The sequence below is a fragment of the Hemitrygon akajei genome, chromosome 7 (genome assembly GCF_048418815.1).
Source record: "Hemitrygon akajei chromosome 7, sHemAka1.3, whole genome shotgun sequence".
NCBI classification, from domain to species: domain Eukaryota; kingdom Metazoa; phylum Chordata; class Chondrichthyes; order Myliobatiformes; family Dasyatidae; genus Hemitrygon; species Hemitrygon akajei.
The window spans coordinates 180,452,555-180,473,605 of NC_133130.1; the positions used below are offsets into that span (position 1 = coordinate 180,452,555).

Sequence of the window (21,051 nt, forward strand, 5' to 3'; positions counted from 1 at the left end):
TACTCTGACCTCTCTGTCTTTGGCTTATTACACAGTTCTGATAAAGCTCTTCATCTTCATTTAAGTACATTACAGCCCTTGGTGTAATAGTGATTCAACAATTTCAGATAATCAGACTTACCTGTGTACATCTGTTAACATTAACTCAGTCTTTTCACTCTACAATGTACCAAATTTACTTAGTATTTCCAGTGTTTGCTTTTATTTCATCCAATTCTGTATGTACACCTTCAGAAAGATCAGCTGTGATTGACCAACCTTTATCGGCTATTTCTCCATGACATCAACAACATTTCAGTCACCCATCCAATCTTTGTTGTAGACATTCCCTGTCCACCCATTCTCTGTTCTGCAACCCAATACATTTGTTATTCCACCTCTCCAAATTTGGTGAAAGGTGACTGATTTGGAATGTTAGATGTTCTACTCTCCACAGATGCTGCCTGACCGACTGAGAATTTGCAGCATTTTCTGTTTTAATTCCACTGTACCACCCTGTGTTGTTTTTCCATAGCTTGGAAAATGGGAATACACCTCATTCTTTTGCAAATATATTTCAAAGAAAGTACATTTGGTCACTTTGTGTGTCATCCATTTTACAGCCCATTATTTACACATTGAAATGTCTTACTTTGATTTTGAATTGCTGCAGACAATTTCAGTTCAAAAAGAGATAAAGGCAAGTTGATGTGTTCTGGCTGTATCAGTTGAGTGCTGTTGGCCTAGAATTCTTCTCCTCTTGGTTCAATTCTGCTTGGGATCTTATTTCACCTAAAATAGATGATGTGACCGTAGCTGAACATTCCCCCAAAAGACTGTATCTTCCGCAAGGTAGGTTTCACTTAGGAAAGCATAGTATAGTCAGCCTAGTTTATGCACTCGGGTGCAGGGATAGGTTTGAAATGATTGATTGAAATGCTAAAATTGAATACCAGTCTACTTTACATAAGTTGATGAAGATGCCTCTGAATGAATTTTCAGGATGGAAAGATTGAATTCTCTGAGTTTATCCAAGCACTGTCAGTAACTTCACGTGGGACTCTGGATGAAAAATTGCGATGTAAGTAACTAATTTAACTCAAGTCTTGTGCATCTGCATATGCAGATGTAAATATGTAGTTCTGTACTTCGATTCTAGCAACTAAATTTAAATGGTGATTTATTTCTGTGACCTGAAATATACCCATAATTTTTCTGCATCTTCTTTTCTGTCCTAATGAAGGGTCTCAGCCCAAAAAGTTGACTTTTTTCTTAAATTCCAGAGAAGCTGTCTGACCTGCTGAGCTCCTGTAACATTTTGTGTGTGTTACTCTGGATTTCCAGCAACTTCAGAATCTCTTGTCTTTGTTATGTCTTTTATCATCAGTTCTTACTGCCCACAGTGTAGTTGTTTTCAAAATTTAGTTTGGAATATTCTGCAACATTTTTCATCCATTAATCAGAATTAATTTTATTTGTTGAATGATTCCTAGCATATAGCCATAGTTGACATTTTGCCTATTCCTAAACTGAAACCAATTTAATACAATAGTGGTTTGCTCAGTCATTTTAAGTAGGACAATTAAGAATGTGTTGGTTGATATGGAATTGGATCACTGAGGCCAGTCAGACTGAGGTTGCCATTCTTCTTTTTCTAAATAGTAATTGCTCATCAGATTGGTTTTTGACAATCTTGCTTACATATTTTTATGATACCATTTTTTAAATTTTAAAATGTGTTATAATTAGATTCTCAGTCTGCCATTTTGTGATTTGAAAGTATGTCATCTGGTTTATTGGACTAAGTCTATGGATTATTTGTCCAGTTGCTCAAACACTTTAAAATGTCCTGAAGAGGAGTCTTGGCATGAAATGTTGAATGTTCATTTCCATGGATGCTGCCTGACCTGCTGAGTTCCTCCAGCATTTTGTATGTGCTACCATACAATTATGCCCAGATAATTGCATTGGTTGTGCTATTCAGGTTGTAGTGGATTTATAGCACCTCTGTGCTGCCTTTGCCTAACATAAATTTGTAAGACAAAATAGCAGCAGCTACTGTTTTTATATTGTTTAATTGAATGCACATCGTATCCTATTATGTGATACTAAAATCTTTATTTCTTTATTCATTGTTCCCTTGTCTACAAGAATCCTTCCATAATTGTCCCCTCTGGGAATATTATAGGAGAGCAGTTGTCAATTTTAGTCAGTCTGTGGTTGAAGTGTGAACATTAGTATGATTACAGTAGTCTACATTTTTCCTACAGTCTGCCTGAGGGTGTTAATTTTGAACATGCAATAATGCTTGACATGCTGTTTCAGGGGCTTTTAAACTGTATGACCTAGATAATGATGGCTACATCACCAGGACGGAGATGCTGAATATTGTGGATGCTATTTATCAGATGGTGGTAAGTAACTGCTGAAGATTAAAATGAAGTGCACTTTTTTGCTTTCCAGTTTCATTATCAAACCTCATTCTCTTATTTTTTACTTGAAGGAAATCCGTTTTGAAAAACTGGCATTAGTACGAAGTCTAACACTGAGAATTTTAGCCTTTTTTAAAAAACATTTAGAATGGTTTAAATTTCACAGACCTTTTAGACATTTTGCATGGATTTACCTTATTAAGTGTAAAACACTAAGTGAAACTGGCAAACTCTGGGTTTTGTTGTGTAGTTGTGTTGTTAATGGTGGTGGTAGGATCTGCCCAGTGTGCTAAAACTATAAGAGCAGGATAAGTAAAACTGAGCTAATGTTATATATAAAAATAGAAGCCAGCTGGCGAATTAAGCCAGTCAGGCAGCAACTGGAAGGGGAAATAGTTGAAGTTTCAGATGAGGAACCCTTCATCAGACCTAAGGGGGGGAGAAGGAAATAAATTAGTCCACGTTACAGTGAAGTGTGGGTGGAACAAAGGGAATTTCTCTGAGAAAAATGAAGTCCTGTGGCAGATGGAATCTGATAAGCCACTCTGATTGCGTGATGTGTTGGTAATACTTGGACATGTCCAGCAGACAACTTTATACACTGATAGCAAAACACAACAGGATAGACCATAGTATAGACTTTTGCTTTAGTGTTCTTCATATTCACAAATTGGAGCAAAGGATTGCCCTTCATGCAGTGCAATTTCGGTTATTACTGAGAAAGAATATGGACTTAAACACTCACACTGAAATTGGTGGTTATTGTTACTGAAGTAAAATACACTCATACTTAAAATAATTAGTGAATTACTGTTATGAATGTAATCTCTTAAAAAGTAATTATATAATTTGTGTATCTTGATCAGCCAATTACTTCAAATGTATGGTTCTTTATGTTAAACTGTATTGGAGTGTCAAGAATGCAGTCAATTATTCCTGAAAATACGCTCTGTTTAAAGGAATGTGTTCAGACACCCAGGTGGAGAAAGCAGACTGTTTCCACTGAGGTTGGTTAAGACTGAAAGGTGAAATATTTAAGGGGAACCAGAGGAGGAACTTCACTATGAGGGTGATGTGAATGTGGAATGAACTGCCAGTGGAAGTTTGATTGCAACATTTAAGAGAGGTTTGGATAAGTACCAGAATGGTAGGGGTATGTAGGGTTATTTTGCAAGTGCAGTTCAATGGGACTAGGCAGAATAATAGTTCAGCATGGACTTGATGAGCAGAAGTGTCTGTTTTTGTGCTGTAGCACTTGTACTTGAAGGAATGTTACTTTTCAATTAATGTCTACTGAGTTAAATTTTCTTTCCTTCTCATGTTCTTCATTTCCTTTATTCTGGGATTTATTTCTCTTTTGTACAGTATAATTTCAGCCTGAAATTTGTTACTTTTTAATCCTATCTTCAAATACAAACTTTGATTGTTTTTGTTTATATTAAATATTTCAGAACTACATATATTGATTTCATTTAATATTGATAAAAGTGACCAAGCTCACTTAAACATTACAAGTGCTGGTGTGTCAACTTTAACCATTCATTGATTACATTTCTTGTTTTTAAAAAAAAAGTTTTTGATGTCTTATATTTGGATTCTTAGGGTAATACCGTGGAACTGCCTGAAGAAGAGAACACACCAGAGAAACGAGTGGATAGGATTTTTGCTATGATGGACAAGGTAATGAGTTTGGCCATATTTTGTATTACATCATAACTGAATTTAAGTCTAGTATTGGGGTATATTTGGTAATTTTCAGCTTCAGTCTTTATCCATTTTGGTGACTTGTCTATGTTGTAGAACAAACCCAGTCAGTCATCTGATTGGAATGACAATTGCATTGATTCCATGCTGTGAGATTCACTACAAGTTACTACCCTAATAGTAAATTTGAAAATTATTCTTTGGGTAACTGATTAATAAAGAGTGGCTTTGTCCTTACCAGTTGACTGTCGAAACCAGAACAGAGTACTGTGCAAAAGTCTCAGAAAATATAAATTTTGTTTTAAATGTTTATTTTTTCATTGCCTTCTGTATTAGTGTCAGTAGAAAATAGTAAACTGTAGATTTCCAAACATTCGTTTTCAAAAAAAAGTTAGAGAAGTTTTATATTTTGTTAAAGAAAGCAACATAGTAAATAATAGACTACATTTCAAATAAAAACTTGATTACCTTGTAGTATATAGGCCAGTGCATGATCAAACAAAGATAATGAACAGATGTGAATGATCAATGACATAATGAGTTGAATGAATTAAACTGATTAACAGAAACAGGTGTAGAAGGAATCAAACTGGGCAAAGGTCAACCAAACTAAAAAGTGAGAGTGTGGCAGATGTGACAGTTTAACCTTCAAGTCATCAACTCTTCCACCACAGCTTGAGTGAGCATATTAACAAGACACAAGGTGATCATCATGCATCAGCAAGCTCTCTCCCAAGCAGAAATTTTGCAGCAAAGGAGAGTTTCAAGATGTGCTATCCAAGCTCTTCTGAAGAAGTACAAAGGAACAGGCAAGGCTGAGGACTAGAAACGCAGTGATCGGCCACAGAAACTGAGTGCAGCTGACAAGAGATACATCAAACTGACATCCCTTCTAAATGAGAAGAAGTCCAGCACTGCTTTCAGCTCTGAACTCAGAGAAACCACTACACCTTCTACAGTCTGGAGAAGTCTTATCAAAAGAGATCTTCATGGAAGAGTTACTGCCAAAAAGCCCTTTCTCCAAAGTGAAAACAAAGGCAAGAGGCTCACCTAGGCACCAAAACACAAAGCTTGATGTGCTGAACAATTGCACTGGCGAGTCAAAATTTAAAATTTTTGGCTCAAGCAGGATGAATATCTGTAGCCGACAGGGAAGTATGGCAGAGCTTCCCTGTGGGTTTGGAGCTGCATTCCTGCAAATAGAGTTGGTGATCTGGTCAGAATTAATGGAATCCTCAATGCTGAGAAGTACAAGCAGATTCTCATCTATCATGCAACACCATCAGGGAGGCAACTGATTGGTCCCAACTTCATTCTGCAGCAGGACAATGACCCCAAACACACGGCCAAGATACTAAAGAACTATCTTCAGGAAGAAGAAGAAGAAGGAGTTCTGCAACAGATGGTATAGTCTCCAGAGCCCTGATCTCAATATCACTGAGGCTGTCTGAGCTTATCTGGAGGGACAGAAGTAAGTGAGACAGCCGAAGTCTGCAGAAGAACTTTGTCAGGTTCTCCAAGATGCTTTGAATAACCTACCAAGCAATTTTCTTATAAAACTTAAAGACAGTGTAACTTAGTGAATTGATGCAGTTTTAAAGGCAAAGGGTCACACCAAAATTGCTTTTGTTTAGTTTTTTAACTATTTACTGCTCTTTATAGTAATTTTTTGATATTTTTGAAAGCATTTTTGTTATATGTGCCTCAGAATTTTGCTTAGTACTGTAGTATTTCCATTATTGCGATCACTAACTTTAATTACCTATGTTACAGAATGCCGATGGGAAGTTAACACTACAGGAGTTTCAAGAGGGATCAAAAGCTGATCCGTCTATCGTCCAAGCGCTTTCTCTATATGATGGTCTAGTATAGTCCCTGCACCCTCCCTTGTGCCATGGTAAGTTATGATCACAACTGTTTTTGTTTTTAAAGCAGTTCTTCAAATTTCAGGTACTAGTGTTACCTACCCACAAAAAAAATCTAGAATAGTTAAATATGTTATAAACATTATTAAGGGACTACTTGATACTGCTTTAAGAGCCTTCAATGCATAAATGACGTTCTAATAGAAGGAAAGATACTATTTAAGCAGTCCCAAATAATTCTAGTTGGAGCTCTTTGGTTTGAATGTTGCGTTAAAGTCAATTAAAAAGTTGTAATTAAATTTGTTGCATTCCCTCCATTATATTACTGAGCTGAGTGTAAACTATTTTGGTTAGTGAATCACAAATCATTAGTAAACACTCCACTTTTATACTTTGAATGCTTCTGATTATATTTTTTTCATTGAAATTCAGATTTATTTATCACAAGTACATCAAAATTGTTAGCCATTAAAGATTTTGCTTACTGGCTTTCCGTTCCAGGACATCTCAAATGTCCTCTTTCTTTAAGGATCGTGGTTTCCCTTCTGCTGTCATCAATGATGTCCTCACCCACATCTCCTCCATTTCCCGCACTTCAGCCCTCACCTCATCCTCCCGTCACCACAACAGGGACAGAATTCCCCTTATCCTCACCTACCACCCAACCAGCCTCCGGATCCAGCACAATATCCTCCGCAACTTCTGCCACCTTCAACAGGACCCCACCACTAAGCACATTTTTCCCTCTCTACCCCCCTCTGCTTTCTGCTTTCCGACTCCCTGGTCCACACATCCCTCCCCACAGATCTCCCACCTGGCACTTGTCCCTGCAAGTGTAAGTGCTACACCTGTCCCTACACCTCCTCTCTTACCACCATTCAGGGCCCCAAACAGTCCTTCCAGGTGAGGCAACACTTCCCTTGTGAGTCTGTTGGGTCATCTATTGCATCTGGTGCTCCTCTACATCGGCGAGACCCGACGCAGATTGGGGGACTGCTTTGTCGAGCGCCTCCGCTCTGTCTGCCACAACAGACAGGATCTCCTGGTTGCCACCCACTTCAACTCTGCTTCACATTTCCATTCGGATATGTCCATACATGGCCTCCTCTACTGCCACGATGAGGCCAAACTCAGGTTAGAGAAGAAACACCTCATATACCGTCTGGGTAGCCTCCAGCCCCTTGGCATGAACATTGAATTCTCCAACTTCTGGTAATTCCCTCCCCCTCTCTTCCCCCATCCCAGTTTCACTCTGCCTCCTCCTCCAGCTGCCTGTCACCTCCCTTATGGTTCCGCCTGCTTCTACTACCCATAGTGCTTTCCCCTTACATTCCTTCTTCACCTTTTCTGCCTATCCCCTCCCTGCTTCCCCTCCCCCACCCCTTGATCTTTCCCCTTACTGGTTTTTCACCTGGCACCCACCAGACTTCTCCTTCCCACCCTCCGCCACCTTCTTTATAGAGCCCCTGCCCCTTCCCTCTTCAGTTCTGACAAAGGGTCTCGGCCCGAAACGTTGACTGTTTCGTTGTCACGGATGCAGCCCGACTTGCTGAGTTCCTCCAGCGTGTTGCTTTGACCCCAGCATCTGCAGAGTATTTTGTGTTTGCTTACTGGCTGTCTGCTGTGTTGGTGGATAATCGCTGCTGGTAAACTCTACAAAGCATAGTTCCTACATTTGACTATGAATATTCATATTGTACTTAGGTTGGATCAGAAGGGTCATGCTTTCATCATTTCCAGTGCTATAACAATATACTAAATATAAGTATACTAATAAGTTTTTCCATGCAAAACCACCTAATTCAGATCAGTTCTCTGATTGCAAATAAGAAATTTATTGAGAAATAAGTAAACAATCAGACATTAGACACTTGGGGGAAACAGCTATCAGCTAGCCCCAATTTTTGTGCATGGAACTGGCAGTTGTATCGTCTTGACAATTTATTGCATTCTTTCCAGATGACCAAGGATTGAACCATTTTGATGCCATTTGAACGGTTCTGTGCAGAAGCTCGATGGTCCAGCAGTCGCTCACCTTCACCCAGATGTGAACAGGAGTGCACGAGTGTGTGCAAGCTGAGCTCTTTTGCTTGTATCCATTTGCCAATCTCAGCTTAAGAACCCAAAATGTTTTTTTTAAACTTGAACTCTGCGGTAGTCAAATGCCTCAGTTTTTTTTTTGGAAAGACTTGATCAAAAGGAGCATGAATCTTTGCCTTTTTTTTTACAATATTTGACAATTAAAATGCTCTAGCTGTGAATTTTTTGTTGGGCTGTCCTGACCACTTCAAATAGTGTTTATAACGAACAACAAAAGAAATTGGTCTTGTATTGTCTGAAAATATTAGCAGCAAAGTGAGGGTTTTGTGAGTGTTTTGTGCTTTAAGTGGAACTGTTTTATCATGTATACTATTCATTTAGTTGTGAAATTGTACTCTGGTTGTATCATCTTTTCTTTTAAAACAAAGTGGACAATTTTTCAAAGCCATGCTGACATCTGTCAGGCGTGAAGTCAGACTTGTAGGTTCTATGACTATCAATTGTTGTACTGTAACTGGTCCAAACTCCAAGCATTTATTTCAGATGTTTTGTTTTAAATTTTGTTGGTTTATTAATTTGTGTTCTGTCAAAGATTGTATAAAATAAGAAAGGGCAGATCAGAATGTATACCAGGGCCAAAACATGACAAAAATCTGCAATTCCTGACAAAGATTGAAGTTGAAGCTGTTGTTTGATCGTAAGCCCTTGCAATACAAGTTTCCCTGCTGCTTTACCTGTTTCATAGATGTAGATCTCAGTGGTATAATATTTTCTTCTGGTCAGCTGATGAATAGCCTGCAATCAGATACCCATGGTTAATATTAATGCCACAGAACCTAATCATTGCTTTGAATAGAGTATAACATTGCCTGATTTGAATTGCATGTTGAAATTTTATTTCACCATGTTCTAGAATTCATACTAGTTTAGTATATTAAATGACATGCACATGGTACTATTCGTAAAAGACACAGAATTGTTATTCACAACCATAGCTACTTTAAACCTTGACCATCTAGTAGTTTTGCATATTGCACATTAAGTGTTCTTTCTTGTACTTAAGGAAAAGAAAATTCTCTTCCCAGTTTGTGAAGTGATAGATATTTCATTAGTAACAATGGTTTGGACAGTAAGGAAATTTTGTTCCTTTACATAATAATGTATAGTTTCTAAGAAAAGACCAACCAAGAAAAATAAGAAAACACTTTTTTTTTGATTGTATTGCATTTGGGCGTGATTGGGTTGAATTTAATGTGCACAGAACACTATCAGTCTAGTTAATGAAATCCTTTCAGAGCTCTGACTTGATCCATTTAATGCAACCCTTATTTGTTTTGGATTTTTTAAAATCCTTTTAACATTTTTTATTATATTTAATATTTGTTTTTAAATTAAGAGGTAGAATTGATAACTACTGCATGGTGATGTATTTTGTAAGTTACAATGGAGAGTGTATCTTTGATATATTTAAATTGTTTTGCTTAATATTGTACAGCTTGATTGTATGCTGTAGTGCACATTGCTCACTTAACACATTGCAAATTCCGACAGTCTGGTTACATCTAGTTGTAAAATAATTATCTATATAATATGTCTTGCACAATTGCTTTTAGAGCCTCTGGTGGAAACATTTCAGAAGTTGTGTAACCTTATGATTGACAGATTGCCCTTTTTCTGTCTTTCTCTTCCCTCTTTCTGTATGAAATCACAAATGTATTATTTCATGTCCTTTTTTGCCTCATTGTTTATTTTTAATCATCTTTTAGCTTGTTGATTTTCTTATTGACACCTCACTTTTTGCCTGAGTGTTCGTATTGATCTACTGTTTGTAACACCATATTTTAACAATCAGTGCATGTTTAGAGCATATTTGGTTGCAAATCAAGAACAAAACAAGTCATATTCAGGCAAAATAAAGATAAAGGTATGTATCTGACTTAGCAGTCTTTTGGGCTTGATTGTGGTTTGTTTAGATCAGGCTCTTTCTGGATGACTCTAATATTTTGTTTAAATGACAGCACTCTTTAAAGAGCAGGAAAAATTGGATCATTATCAGGTTGACTTCAACAAAGCAAGACCACTCACTATCTGTGTTAGCCACTTGATACATTTTGTAAACACCAGCAAAACCTAGAAACAGGGAAGACTGTTGGGTACTGTAGAAGGTCTATTCATTGCATAAGTTTTGAAAACTCCCTGATTTATGTCTGATTGTATCCACTGTGACCAGCTATATCTCCATGACAAGCTACTCAGCAAATTCACTTCTAAAAGACTTAAGCTGTGGCATTAGGGAAAGCCAAGGTGAAGTTTGCAGTCCTTCAGGACTGTTTTGGGTACTTCAAAAATGTTAAAGCAAAATGCTTCAAAGATCCTTGCCCACACAAAAAAAAGACACAAATAAAGGAATTTGTGCAGTGGGGAAAAAGCATTTTGATTTATTAGTTTGCAGTAGGAGGTCATGTGAACACGAATGTTTACTCGAAGTTAGAAACCCAAGAAGGGAAGGTTTGATCAAAAAAGTTACATCAAAAGACTTCCATTCTCAATGGGACAGGCACGTTCAGAGGCAGATGTTTTTTCCATTGTGTTTTTTAAATGTATTATTATCAATTTAGTTGGAATGCTTCTAGTAGTTGAAGTTCATATTTATTTTTTTATTGCAAATGCACCTCCTATGCTGCTGCTATTAGCACATTGTTAGTTGATCGGTTCAGGCATAAAGTCATGAACTCAACCATACTTTTTCCATACTCTACTCCACAATTGGTGTGACTATGATCTCAAATATGCTGCTGTTCAGAATAATAGCCTGGGAATGCAAAATGACCCAGTTAACACATGATTGTGGGGCGGGGCTCCAATTAGGGCCCAAATTATATAATTTATCATCATGCAAAATCCTTAAGACTATTTCTATACTTCAGCTCTTCTTATCCAGTCAAACCTTCTAGCTTTTTGTTCCCTTTTGAATCCAAGTTGCATCTCTTGGATCTCTACTTTTCAGCAGCACCTTTACAGTGAGAGTAATCTCCAGTGTCAAGAGAAATAGACTCTTTATATCATCTGAACAGTAATTAGCACAATGCTAAACCATAGCAGGTCAGACAGCAGCTGAACGATAAACGGAGAACCTTTCTGGTCAAAGACCCTTCATCAGAACTTCTGAAAGAAAGAAAACAAATTACCTTTATGTTTATAAAGATGTGGGGGTAGAAGAAAGGATAGGAAATAAATGGGTAAGGACATGTACAAGTAACTTGTCTCACAGCTACTATGATACTGGTTTACATTTGATCTCCGATGTTTGGAGTTTACACATTCTGTGGGTTTCGTCCGGGTACCCACTTCCTTCACATCCTAAAGATGTGCTGGTTGATTCATGAGTTAGCTACTCCAAGTGTTAATAAATGGTAGCAGAATTAGAAAGTGGTGGTGGGGGGGCGGGGGGTGAGTCAATGAGCATGTGAGAGAAAAAGTTTAATGTCAGTGGTTACTGGAATAGGGTTACTCTGAGAGTCTGCATAGACTTACAGCGCCATATGGTCTGGGACAGCAGGGTAGCATAGTGATTAGTGTAACACTATTATAACACCAGTGACTCAGGCTCAATTCCCACCATTGTCTATAAGGGATTTCCTTCAGGTGCTCCAGTTTCCACACTCATTCTAGTAGGTTAATTGACCATGGGGATGTAATTGGGCAGTGCAGGCTCATTGGGCCAGATGTGCCTATTGCTGTACTCTCTCTCTCTCTCTCTCTCTCTCTAAATAAATAAAAGAAAATGGTCTCAAATGGTAAAGGAACTCTACAAAACATGACAGAGGAATTCTCTCTGAAATAGTGAGGCCAAGGTTGATCTGGTGGCAAGCTGTTAATGAAGCTATGTGATTAACAGATTAATAAAGGCAGTGAGAGGGAGAAAAACCAAACATGCCTCCTGCTAACTATCCTCATTATGTTATCGATGAGAAGCACTTATCACTATGTCATCCTGGCCTAATCATATATTTCCTTTTTCCTTATAACCAACCTTCCTGCAAATTAAAACAATCTTCTCTTTTTTCGCAGTTCCACTGAAGGATATTTGCAATTCAAGATTGTTCAATATAACTTCCTGTACACATGTATAAAGGAGAATAAAATGATTGTTACTCCAGATCCAATGCACCATTAATAAACACACTAAGATAAAGAACACAATAATAGAAACTCAATAATTAATACATAAGATAGCATCTGTACATTGACACTAGTTAAAGGAAGTGATAGCATCGGTGGTGGGATGAGTTAATGGCTGGAAGTGTTGATCAGCCTTACTGCTTTTGAGTCTGGTGGTCCTGGTGTCGATGCTACATAGCCCTGCCTGGAGTGGGACAAAAAGTCCATGAACAGGGTGGGTGGGATCCTTCATGATATTGCTGGCCTTCCTCTGGCATCTTTCTTTATATATGTCCTTGATGGCGAGTTGGCTGGTGATGCTGATGCGTTGGGCAGTTTTGATAACCCATTAGAAAACCTTCCTGTCCACTGCAGTGCAGTTTCTGTAAATACAGTGATGCATGTTAAGAATTTCTCTATTGCATACTGTTGAAGGTTGTGAGTATTGGTGTTCACAGTCCAGCTCTGTTTAGCCTCCTCAGAAAGTAGAGACATTGGTGAGTTTTCTTGATAGTGTAGAATGTGTTCTGGGATCATGAGAAGATGTGCAGGATGTGAGAGTTCTCCTGAAGTTCTTCTTTATCCTGTTGACATTAAGGACGAGGTTATTTGCCTGACCAGGCCTCTAAACTGTAATGTTTACCCTGCACCTCTTTCCACAGATATTGCCTGACTTGCTGTGTATTTGCAAATTTTTTTGATTTAATTTTACTTATCCAGCATTAGCAGTTTTGATTTTAATTAAAAATATAGAGTCCTTAGTTGCCATGATCCTGAGGACTTAGTCTGGGCATACCCAATCTCAATTTGACACATATAGTGCAGTCCCATTGGGTTCAGATCAATAATCCAGAGTGGAAATTCAGAAGCTTGATGTATAAATGAACAGATTGTTGTATTGCACAATTTGAATATTATTTTGCAGTTAAAGAGCAGTTCCTAACAGCCCAAAGTATAATTGCTGTGCTCTCTGATCAGTTAAATGCTCATTTTTTTCAAGTGTAACTTGATTTCAGTGTTATATGTACTTCAATATAATTTCTGGGGGGTGGGGAGAAAACTTTTTAGAACATAGAATAATACAACAAACCATTTGGCCCACAATTTTGTGCTAATCTAATTAGCTGATGCTAATACTTCTGCCTACAAATGGACTGGGCCTCTCCAGTCTCTTCATATTCATGTGCCTAGCTAAGAGCCTTTTAGGTGCATTTGTTGCATCAGCCTGCACCACCACCCCATGAAAATGCATTCCAAGGACCTACCATTATGTATGTTGAAAAAAACTTACCCACACATATCCTTTGAACCTGACCTCTCTCACCTTAAATGCATGCCCACTAGTTTCAGACATTTTGACCCTAGGATTAAAATACTGGCTATCTATCTATGCCTTTCATTTTATAAACTTCTGTCAGGTCCACAGCCACTGCCACTCCAGAGAAACAGCTCCTGTTTGTCCAACCTCTGTAGCACATCCTGATAAACCTCTTCAGCTCTCTCTCCAAAGCTTCCACATCCTCAGAATAATGGAGGTGACCAGAGATGAGTGTAATACCCTGACTTTTCCCAGCATAGCAAAATATCTATTCTTGGGGAGATTTTCTTGGTTAGTTGAAATAATATGTTCTTGGATATGAGTGCTGAAATGTTTCTTTTGTGGAATTTGTTCATTGACCAAGATGTACATCTTTTCCCAAAAGATGTAAAATAAATTTCTCTCCCTTAATCATCTTGATGTGAGCTTTAATAACTGGCAGTGGCATCATGAATTTTATTAAAACTTGAATATCCCTCTCCTATCATAATGGTCTTCAAATATAGGGAATCTATTGGTGATTATTTAAGTAGAATTGTTCCAAAAGCATTAAAGAATTTCCTAATAATGAAGCCTTCTACCTGTTAACTGAAAGTGTAATTGAAATTACTGTGGGAGAATAATGTTTGCAATCATCTTGTTAAAGGATCTAGATCTTGTCAGTTGTTAACAACCAGTTGTGCCATTTCCAGTGTCATCTTGGTTCTATCTTTGTAAATATACTCATGAGGCTGAACTCCAAAGTCCAGATGATGGAGATGGGATCAGTACCTGTGGTTGGTATGCACATGGTGGGTTGAATGGTTCCTTGCTGTCTGACTTTGATTAAGTTCCACTATTTTCACTTTCAAGTAAAGAAGAAAAATGAGCTATTGGCATTTTTGTGCTAATTTAATAACAAAATGCCACACTGAATTATCTTCCTGAAGTAAATTTTATTTCTGTGAATCAATTAATTGTAATAAGTTACAAGGATAAAGAAAAGGTTGTAACCTTTTAAGAAAGGAAAGCTCTATACCTCTCAAGCAATTAGATTTTTATTTGCTTTATCTTGAATTTCAGTGTTTAAGCTGGATTCTGTGTTTTCATTCAGAGGTGTACTGGATAGTATTGGTCATTATAAATTGTCATGTGATTAAGCTAGTGTTAAATAGGAGGGTTGCTGGGCAGTTTGGCTCGTGGCACTGGAAGGGTCTATTTTGCACTATCTCTAAATAAATAAAATTTCATACTAATTGCTAAAACTAGTCCTCTGTGAGCATATGTAATATTGAACAAAATGTATTTTAATACATGGGAGATAATTGCTGAATATTATAATAAGTATGATTAAACTGTGAATAAATTCATTCCTTTAAGGACTTCACTTTGTAGGCTACTCATTGTTTAATTAACATTATGTTCACAGTGGTTAGCTTGGGTTTGGCCTGCTGATTCCTGAAGAATAAAAGGACCTTAAAAATTCATCAGTCAAAAAGAATCTTGGCTTTTCAGAGCATTGACTAGAAAGAAACATGCATCAATTCACCTCTGAATGATCCTGTTTCCCCCAGCAGGAAGCCAGCGAATTCTAGATCCAATCAGGATGAATGGGGTAGAAAAATAACTGGGCTATACTGTGTCACCAGTTGCCACAAATATACTTGTTTTATGGATATATTCCATTTTATGCAAAAATATAATTAATCCAAAAAGAACTGAATATCGAATATTCAGATCTGAAATGCATTGCCAATATGTACACTTGAAAATTGAAGACTAATTTTCAACATGAAGGTAAATGGATTAGAAATTCCATAGCACGTGGAAATACACACTGAAATGTTTCTGATTGGGAACATGCTAATTTCTGCAGGTGTTCTCAAGCTAATAATTTTCTTATCACATGGTAGGCAAGGAATTAAGTACCCAAGAGGCATGAATCCCTGATCTGTAACCACGGAGTCAAATGAGAAGTGCCAAATGATGATTCTCAAAGAGAATTGCTGTTCCTAACAATGGACCTAAAGCAGATGATGTATCTCTGAAAGTTGAGATGAGGCCATACTGGGAGATTGTCTTCACTAAATAATGCTTGGACATTGTAGCAAGATGCTAATAGGAATGGTTCCCTGAACCATTCCCATGGAACCCCCCCCCCCCCCCCCAACTAAAAGTCAAAGATCTTATCTGGAGAATGAATGGCATCTTTAGTGACAGATGCCTTAACATAGGTAACCCTGTCTCTTTATGCTTCACCACATAGTCTTCCTTTCTTAAGCACATTTTCTGCTTACTGTGCATTGGAAGTCACTTGATTTCCATGCATAATGAATGACTTTGAAATAGACTTTTTGCACCGAGACCCTTAAGCTAGTCCTGATGAAGGGTCTCAGCCCAACACGTTGACTCTTTATTCCTTTCTATAGATGCTGCCTGACCTGCTGAGTTGCCCAGCATTTTGTGTATGTTACTCAGGATTGCTAGCATCTGCAGAATCACATGTTTACAGTATGTACTATCTCCATATCATTGAACTCTGTGCACTCTGGCATAAACAAAATGACAGATAAAGTGTAGACATTTGTGGGAATAAATATGGAGGATTCCTCTGCAATACCTTTCAACAATCAAAAGTGGATTATGAAACTGCTCTAGTTAATATATGGAATTAAATGTTTTAGGTGGCGATCTCATCCCCTTGGGAAACTGGTTTCTCTCACTTAAAAGAAGTTGGGTCCACTGAAAACATCTGCTACCTACACATTCCAGAGATCTGTTATTTCCGTAAAAGAACCAACACTTAACCTGGTTTTGGCTTTGCAAAACCTGAGATATATCTTTGTGTTTTACACAATTCTAAAAATATACAATGCCTTTGCAGAGATCACACAGCACCAGATTGAGTCTGTATCTGGTATGTGCATTTAAATAAAAACTAGTCAATCATAATATCCAGTTGTATTATATTGGTGTGTATTTCAAGAAAGGCTGTAAAGAGTCAGTAAATGTATTCAATCCTTCAGACCCCGTCTCTTAAAATAGCAAAAAATAAGTATTTTAGCTTTAATTTACTTCCCCTTTCTTGTATTTAATTAAGTCTTGGAACCAAATGATCTAGACAAGCACCATTTTTTATTACTGACTATTGCTCATTCATTGAGGTGACAGTACAACACTGACATTTGCAGAATCAGTGGTTCTGATTATATCACTAAGGTCATAAATGGTCAGAGACTTAAGATTGGAGAAAGAGATTGAGGAATTAGTTTTCAGTGTTTTGTTTAGATTCTCGACCATTAAATTAGTTACTTGGCAATTTTTTTGGGTCTTGTTGCCTTTTATTGTTTGAGTACTGATTTCTGAGCAGCAGTCAAGTATTGGATTACAACGAATAAGCTCTTTTCAGGCTTCCAGCCAGGTACAAGTATCGATTATAACTGATATTTTGATGACCGACTCTGCCATCTTTGTCAGGAATGACACCTGGGAATGTCTAGTCTGATGGTATTTATATCCCTGTCATCCGTCCCTCATCATTGGTTAGTCCTCATCCAATCAGGTTTCTGTTCTCCCATCTTATTTACAATCAAATTCCAGTTCTTTCTTAAAGTGAGACCTTTTTTAAAATTCTTTTCCTCCAGTTTTATTTCAATGGCTTCCTTTACTAGGTGGTCCCAAAAGCACAGTGGTTCTGTGCCTTTGAAGTCAATCCTATGCCCATTACGAATGCAATGTCCTGCTACCACTGATTTCTCTGGGTAACCCAAATGGATACTCCACCTGTGCTCCTTGATGTGGGGTTTGGACCATCATGAGGGATGGACTACAGGGGTATAAATACCACCAGACTAGACATGCCCAGGCATCATTGCTGATGAGGATGGCAGAGTTGGTCAACAAAACGTTGGTTATATTCAAAACCTGTACCCGGCAGGAAGCCTGAGAAGAGTTTATTAGTCATATACGCTGGGAAAACAGTAGATCCTATTGGATTACACTTCGGGATGAATGTGTTAGGGATTACAATGTGGCATTTTTCCTTCTTTCTTTGTGTCTCATATACTCTTGTTGTATTTTGTATTATCATCTTTCTTCATGTACACTGTTAACCATATCAGCAACAAAATGGCTAAAAGTTTACATTTTTGTTTCACTAGTTTATATATTTAGTGTGATCCGACAAAGATCTTTAAATGTTTTAAAGGTTGGGAACCAGGCATGACTTGATTGAAACCTTGAACTCCCAATGCAGCCTCGTATAGAAAATTAACTGTAAGGTCCTGGCTCTGGGCACTGATAGTTCTGTGACTAGTGGTTTATCACACATACATTGTTGCTGTGCTTTATTCTACATTTGTTCCTGGATATTTGCCAAATTGTCAGCTTTGTTGTCACCCTTTTCCTGTTCAAGCTTTTGTGTGTTGTCAGTTATGTTGGAGTCTAAATATATTTGTGTGTTTTTTTTTAATCCTGATGACTTTAAAACGGTAACTCATTATCAGTATTTCTGAAGAGCTGGGTAAACATGTATTATGTTATTGGCTTGGATTGTCCCTTGATCTTGGTTGTTGGTCCTACTTTCGTACTGTATTACTATTGATGATTTACTGAGTAAGAGTATGTATAAGAGTAAATAGATGAAAAACATATAGAAATGGATCAATAACTTATAGAAATGGCTTGTAACCAGTGCATTAACTGTTTATGAAAATCAAAGTTGCAGTACTGGAAATCTGAAATTTAACAAAAAAAAGTCACGGGAACTTAGCAGGTCAGTCAGCATCTGTGGAAAGAGAAGTCGGTAACATTTCAAGTAGTAATTTTGTTTTGTTAGAACTAGGTAAGTGTAAGCTCCAAGATGGTGGAGATCTTGGGGGATGGATATGACAGAGCGGGTATTCCTGATATGGTGCAGTCATGGTTGCCAAAATTGTTTACGAAGCGGTGTGGTTGTTAGATTGACGAGACCTGTTAGAAAGCAAATGGGCATGTAAAAGCTGTAAAACAGCAGAACAGGCAGTGAATGTGCAGAGAGAAAACTGAGATAACTTTACAGATGAATATTCATAGCAAAACAGAAAAGTTCTGATACAAGCAGGAAAAATAAGTCATCTGAAACTTCAAATTGATATTGAGACCCCAAAGATTCCCTATTGTCCAAAGGCAGGATTAGTTGTTGTTCCTCATGGTTGGGTTGAGCCTCAGGAATGGGAGAATGTCTGGGGCTTTCTGCACTTTTTTGATAAGGCCCAATGCAAGCTTGAGGAATGGCACCTCATTGACTAGCAGTCTTCAGATTTCAATAACAAATTCATCTATCTCAGATAACTTAGTGTAAACTAAATATTGCCTATGCAACATTAACTCTAACTCTAGGACTTAACTCAGTTCTCTCTCTGCAGGTTCTGCGTGATCTGCTGAGCATTCTTCAGATTTCAGAAGTCAGTAACAGCTCTCATCTGTATTTCATTGCTTTCACATGACGCTTTGTTTGTTTTCCTTCTTTCTAACTCCCCTCATTGATTTGTCAACTAGATCACTATATAAGCAGCAAACCAATTCAACAACCCTGGTCTCACTCTTTGTCTGATCCATTCCTCCTTCGCCATCTTTCTTTCTGACTCACTTCCTACTTCTGATGAAGGGGCCATCGATATGGAGCTTTTGATCTGTTTCTGCTACCTGACCTGCTGAGTGTTTCCAGCGTGTTTATTATTTCAATAAATGTTTGCATCTAGCTTCCTCAACATCCCATTGGGTAAATGTATTTCTAATGTATTAAACAATTAAGACAAGCTTCCTGATATGATTCCTGCTCTGTGATCAATTGACTGATGTCATGTGGACATGCAGATAGGATGCTTCAGTTGGCATCAGTGTTTATCTCCTACTTGTCTAGGATGACCTCTGTTTGAACTGTCTGCTGTCACTGCTGTTCAGGTAAAGTCACTGAGGACTGCTGGTGCTTGAGTAACCTTATTATGAACAGATATTTTCAAGAAAAATGCTACCTAACTAATGTTAAAATTTGTGTTGATCTTCCTTTGAAGAACAACCATTTGTATTGTTGTTGAGAAATATCTGTGCAGCCTCTGCCCTCTCTGCTACTTTCTGATCATGTCCTGAGCCAATGCACATGGAAGCTCTGGGGTGCCAGAGACAAAAAGCAACCTGGAATCCACATCCATTAATGTTTCTCACTTCCACTTGTTTGATTGCATGTCCCAATTATGTCTTATATGTTACAGCTCTTAACTTATGTGAGCAATGTATTGCATGTGATATGTGAAGCACTGATTATACAGCAATATTTGAGCAAATAAGATCAATAAAATCTTGAAGGCGTGATATTAAGTATCTGATTCTTTTAAAAAAATCTTTTCTTTCCAACCTTCCAGTTCTGGGCAGAGACCACCTTCATTTGTGAATGCTTGAGACAGGAGCTGCAAGTACACACAAGTTATTGGAAATTAGGAAATCGTATTGCAGTCTATTTTCAGCTATCTCAAGGACACTGGTAAATCCTGCTGCCAGGATCCAACTCCCAGTGGGTGTCTAGGGCATTAATACTTCTGGATTGGTGTTTGAAAGGCTGTTGAACAAAAGGTCATTTCAATATAGAGCATTATGCAGAATTTAAATTTTGAACAATTTTTCTGTCAAGTTATATGCTATGTTTTTGAATGCAAACAGAAAAAGCTTTTTTAATGTTCCTGCCTGGCATTTCTAATATGACTAGCTTTAAATGATTCATGTTGCCCCACAACCAGCCATCTGATTTTCATACTCCCTCCAAGAAATTTTTTTTTTTAAATCTGCAGAATCTCCTGATCTGAATCTGCCATGTCTTCTTTTCCCATCATTAGAGAAACCAGTCCTGAGACAATTCAAGTTCCCTCCATATGCTATTAAGATGCTGGATACAGCAAAGCCCTGCTAGACATCCCAGCTGTACTGCTGAAGGCTTGTGCTTCAGTACTAACCAGACCTTCAGGCAAAGTCACAGTATAATGGCGCTCATCTGCCTGCATATACAGTGTGAAAAGTTGCCCAGGTATGTTCTATCACATTTATGTGACAAATCCAATCAATGAATCACCACCAGCTTATTCCAAGTGTTTCAACAATGTGACGGTGTGCGCTTATCAAGGATCAATGTTATTTGCACCATACATTTACATGTATTAAGATTTTTCTGTGCTGTGTTGGTGAAACATGCCACAAAAAACAACACCCAACAATTATAAGTAATTAAATAAATAAAGTTAGAGGTTGAAGTATAGATATGAAATAAAATGTGCATAAATCTATAAATGCTGACTATCATGTAGTAATTACTCCTCCATTACCTGCTCAGAAATAGCTAGCTTAGGTTCGCCAGAATCATCAGGCTCCAAAACTCATCACAGCTTTGCTCCAAGCATGAACTGGGGCTGAACTCCAGATGGGAGGTGACAGCAACTGTCCCGACAAAAAGTCACCATTTGACAATGGATGACTTTGCGGAGCCCTCACAGATTTGGAATCAAGGAAAAGGCAATCCATCAGATGCAGTCACCCTTCTTTAAAA

The 21,051-nt window shown here is 37.8% G+C and overlaps 1 protein-coding gene across 3 annotated transcripts in view; it reads left to right on the forward strand.

The window, feature by feature from the left end:
• The window catches only part of LOC140731241 (neuronal calcium sensor 1), a 77,468-nt gene extending 57,639 nt beyond the window's left edge, over positions 1-19,829 (forward strand). For all 3 annotated transcript variants that reach the window (XM_073052776.1, XM_073052777.1, XM_073052775.1), the window contains 5 exons: positions 982-1,060; positions 2,305-2,393; positions 4,014-4,091; positions 5,889-6,012; positions 7,940-19,829. In XM_073052776.1, coding sequence (XP_072908877.1) covers positions 982-1,060; positions 2,305-2,393; positions 4,014-4,091; positions 5,889-5,987 — 345 coding nt within the window. In that variant the 3' untranslated portion in view covers positions 5,988-6,012; positions 7,940-19,829. The remainder of the gene's footprint in view (positions 1-981; positions 1,061-2,304; positions 2,394-4,013; positions 4,092-5,888; positions 6,013-7,939) is intronic.
• The last annotated feature ends 1,222 nt before the right edge of the window (positions 19,830-21,051 follow it).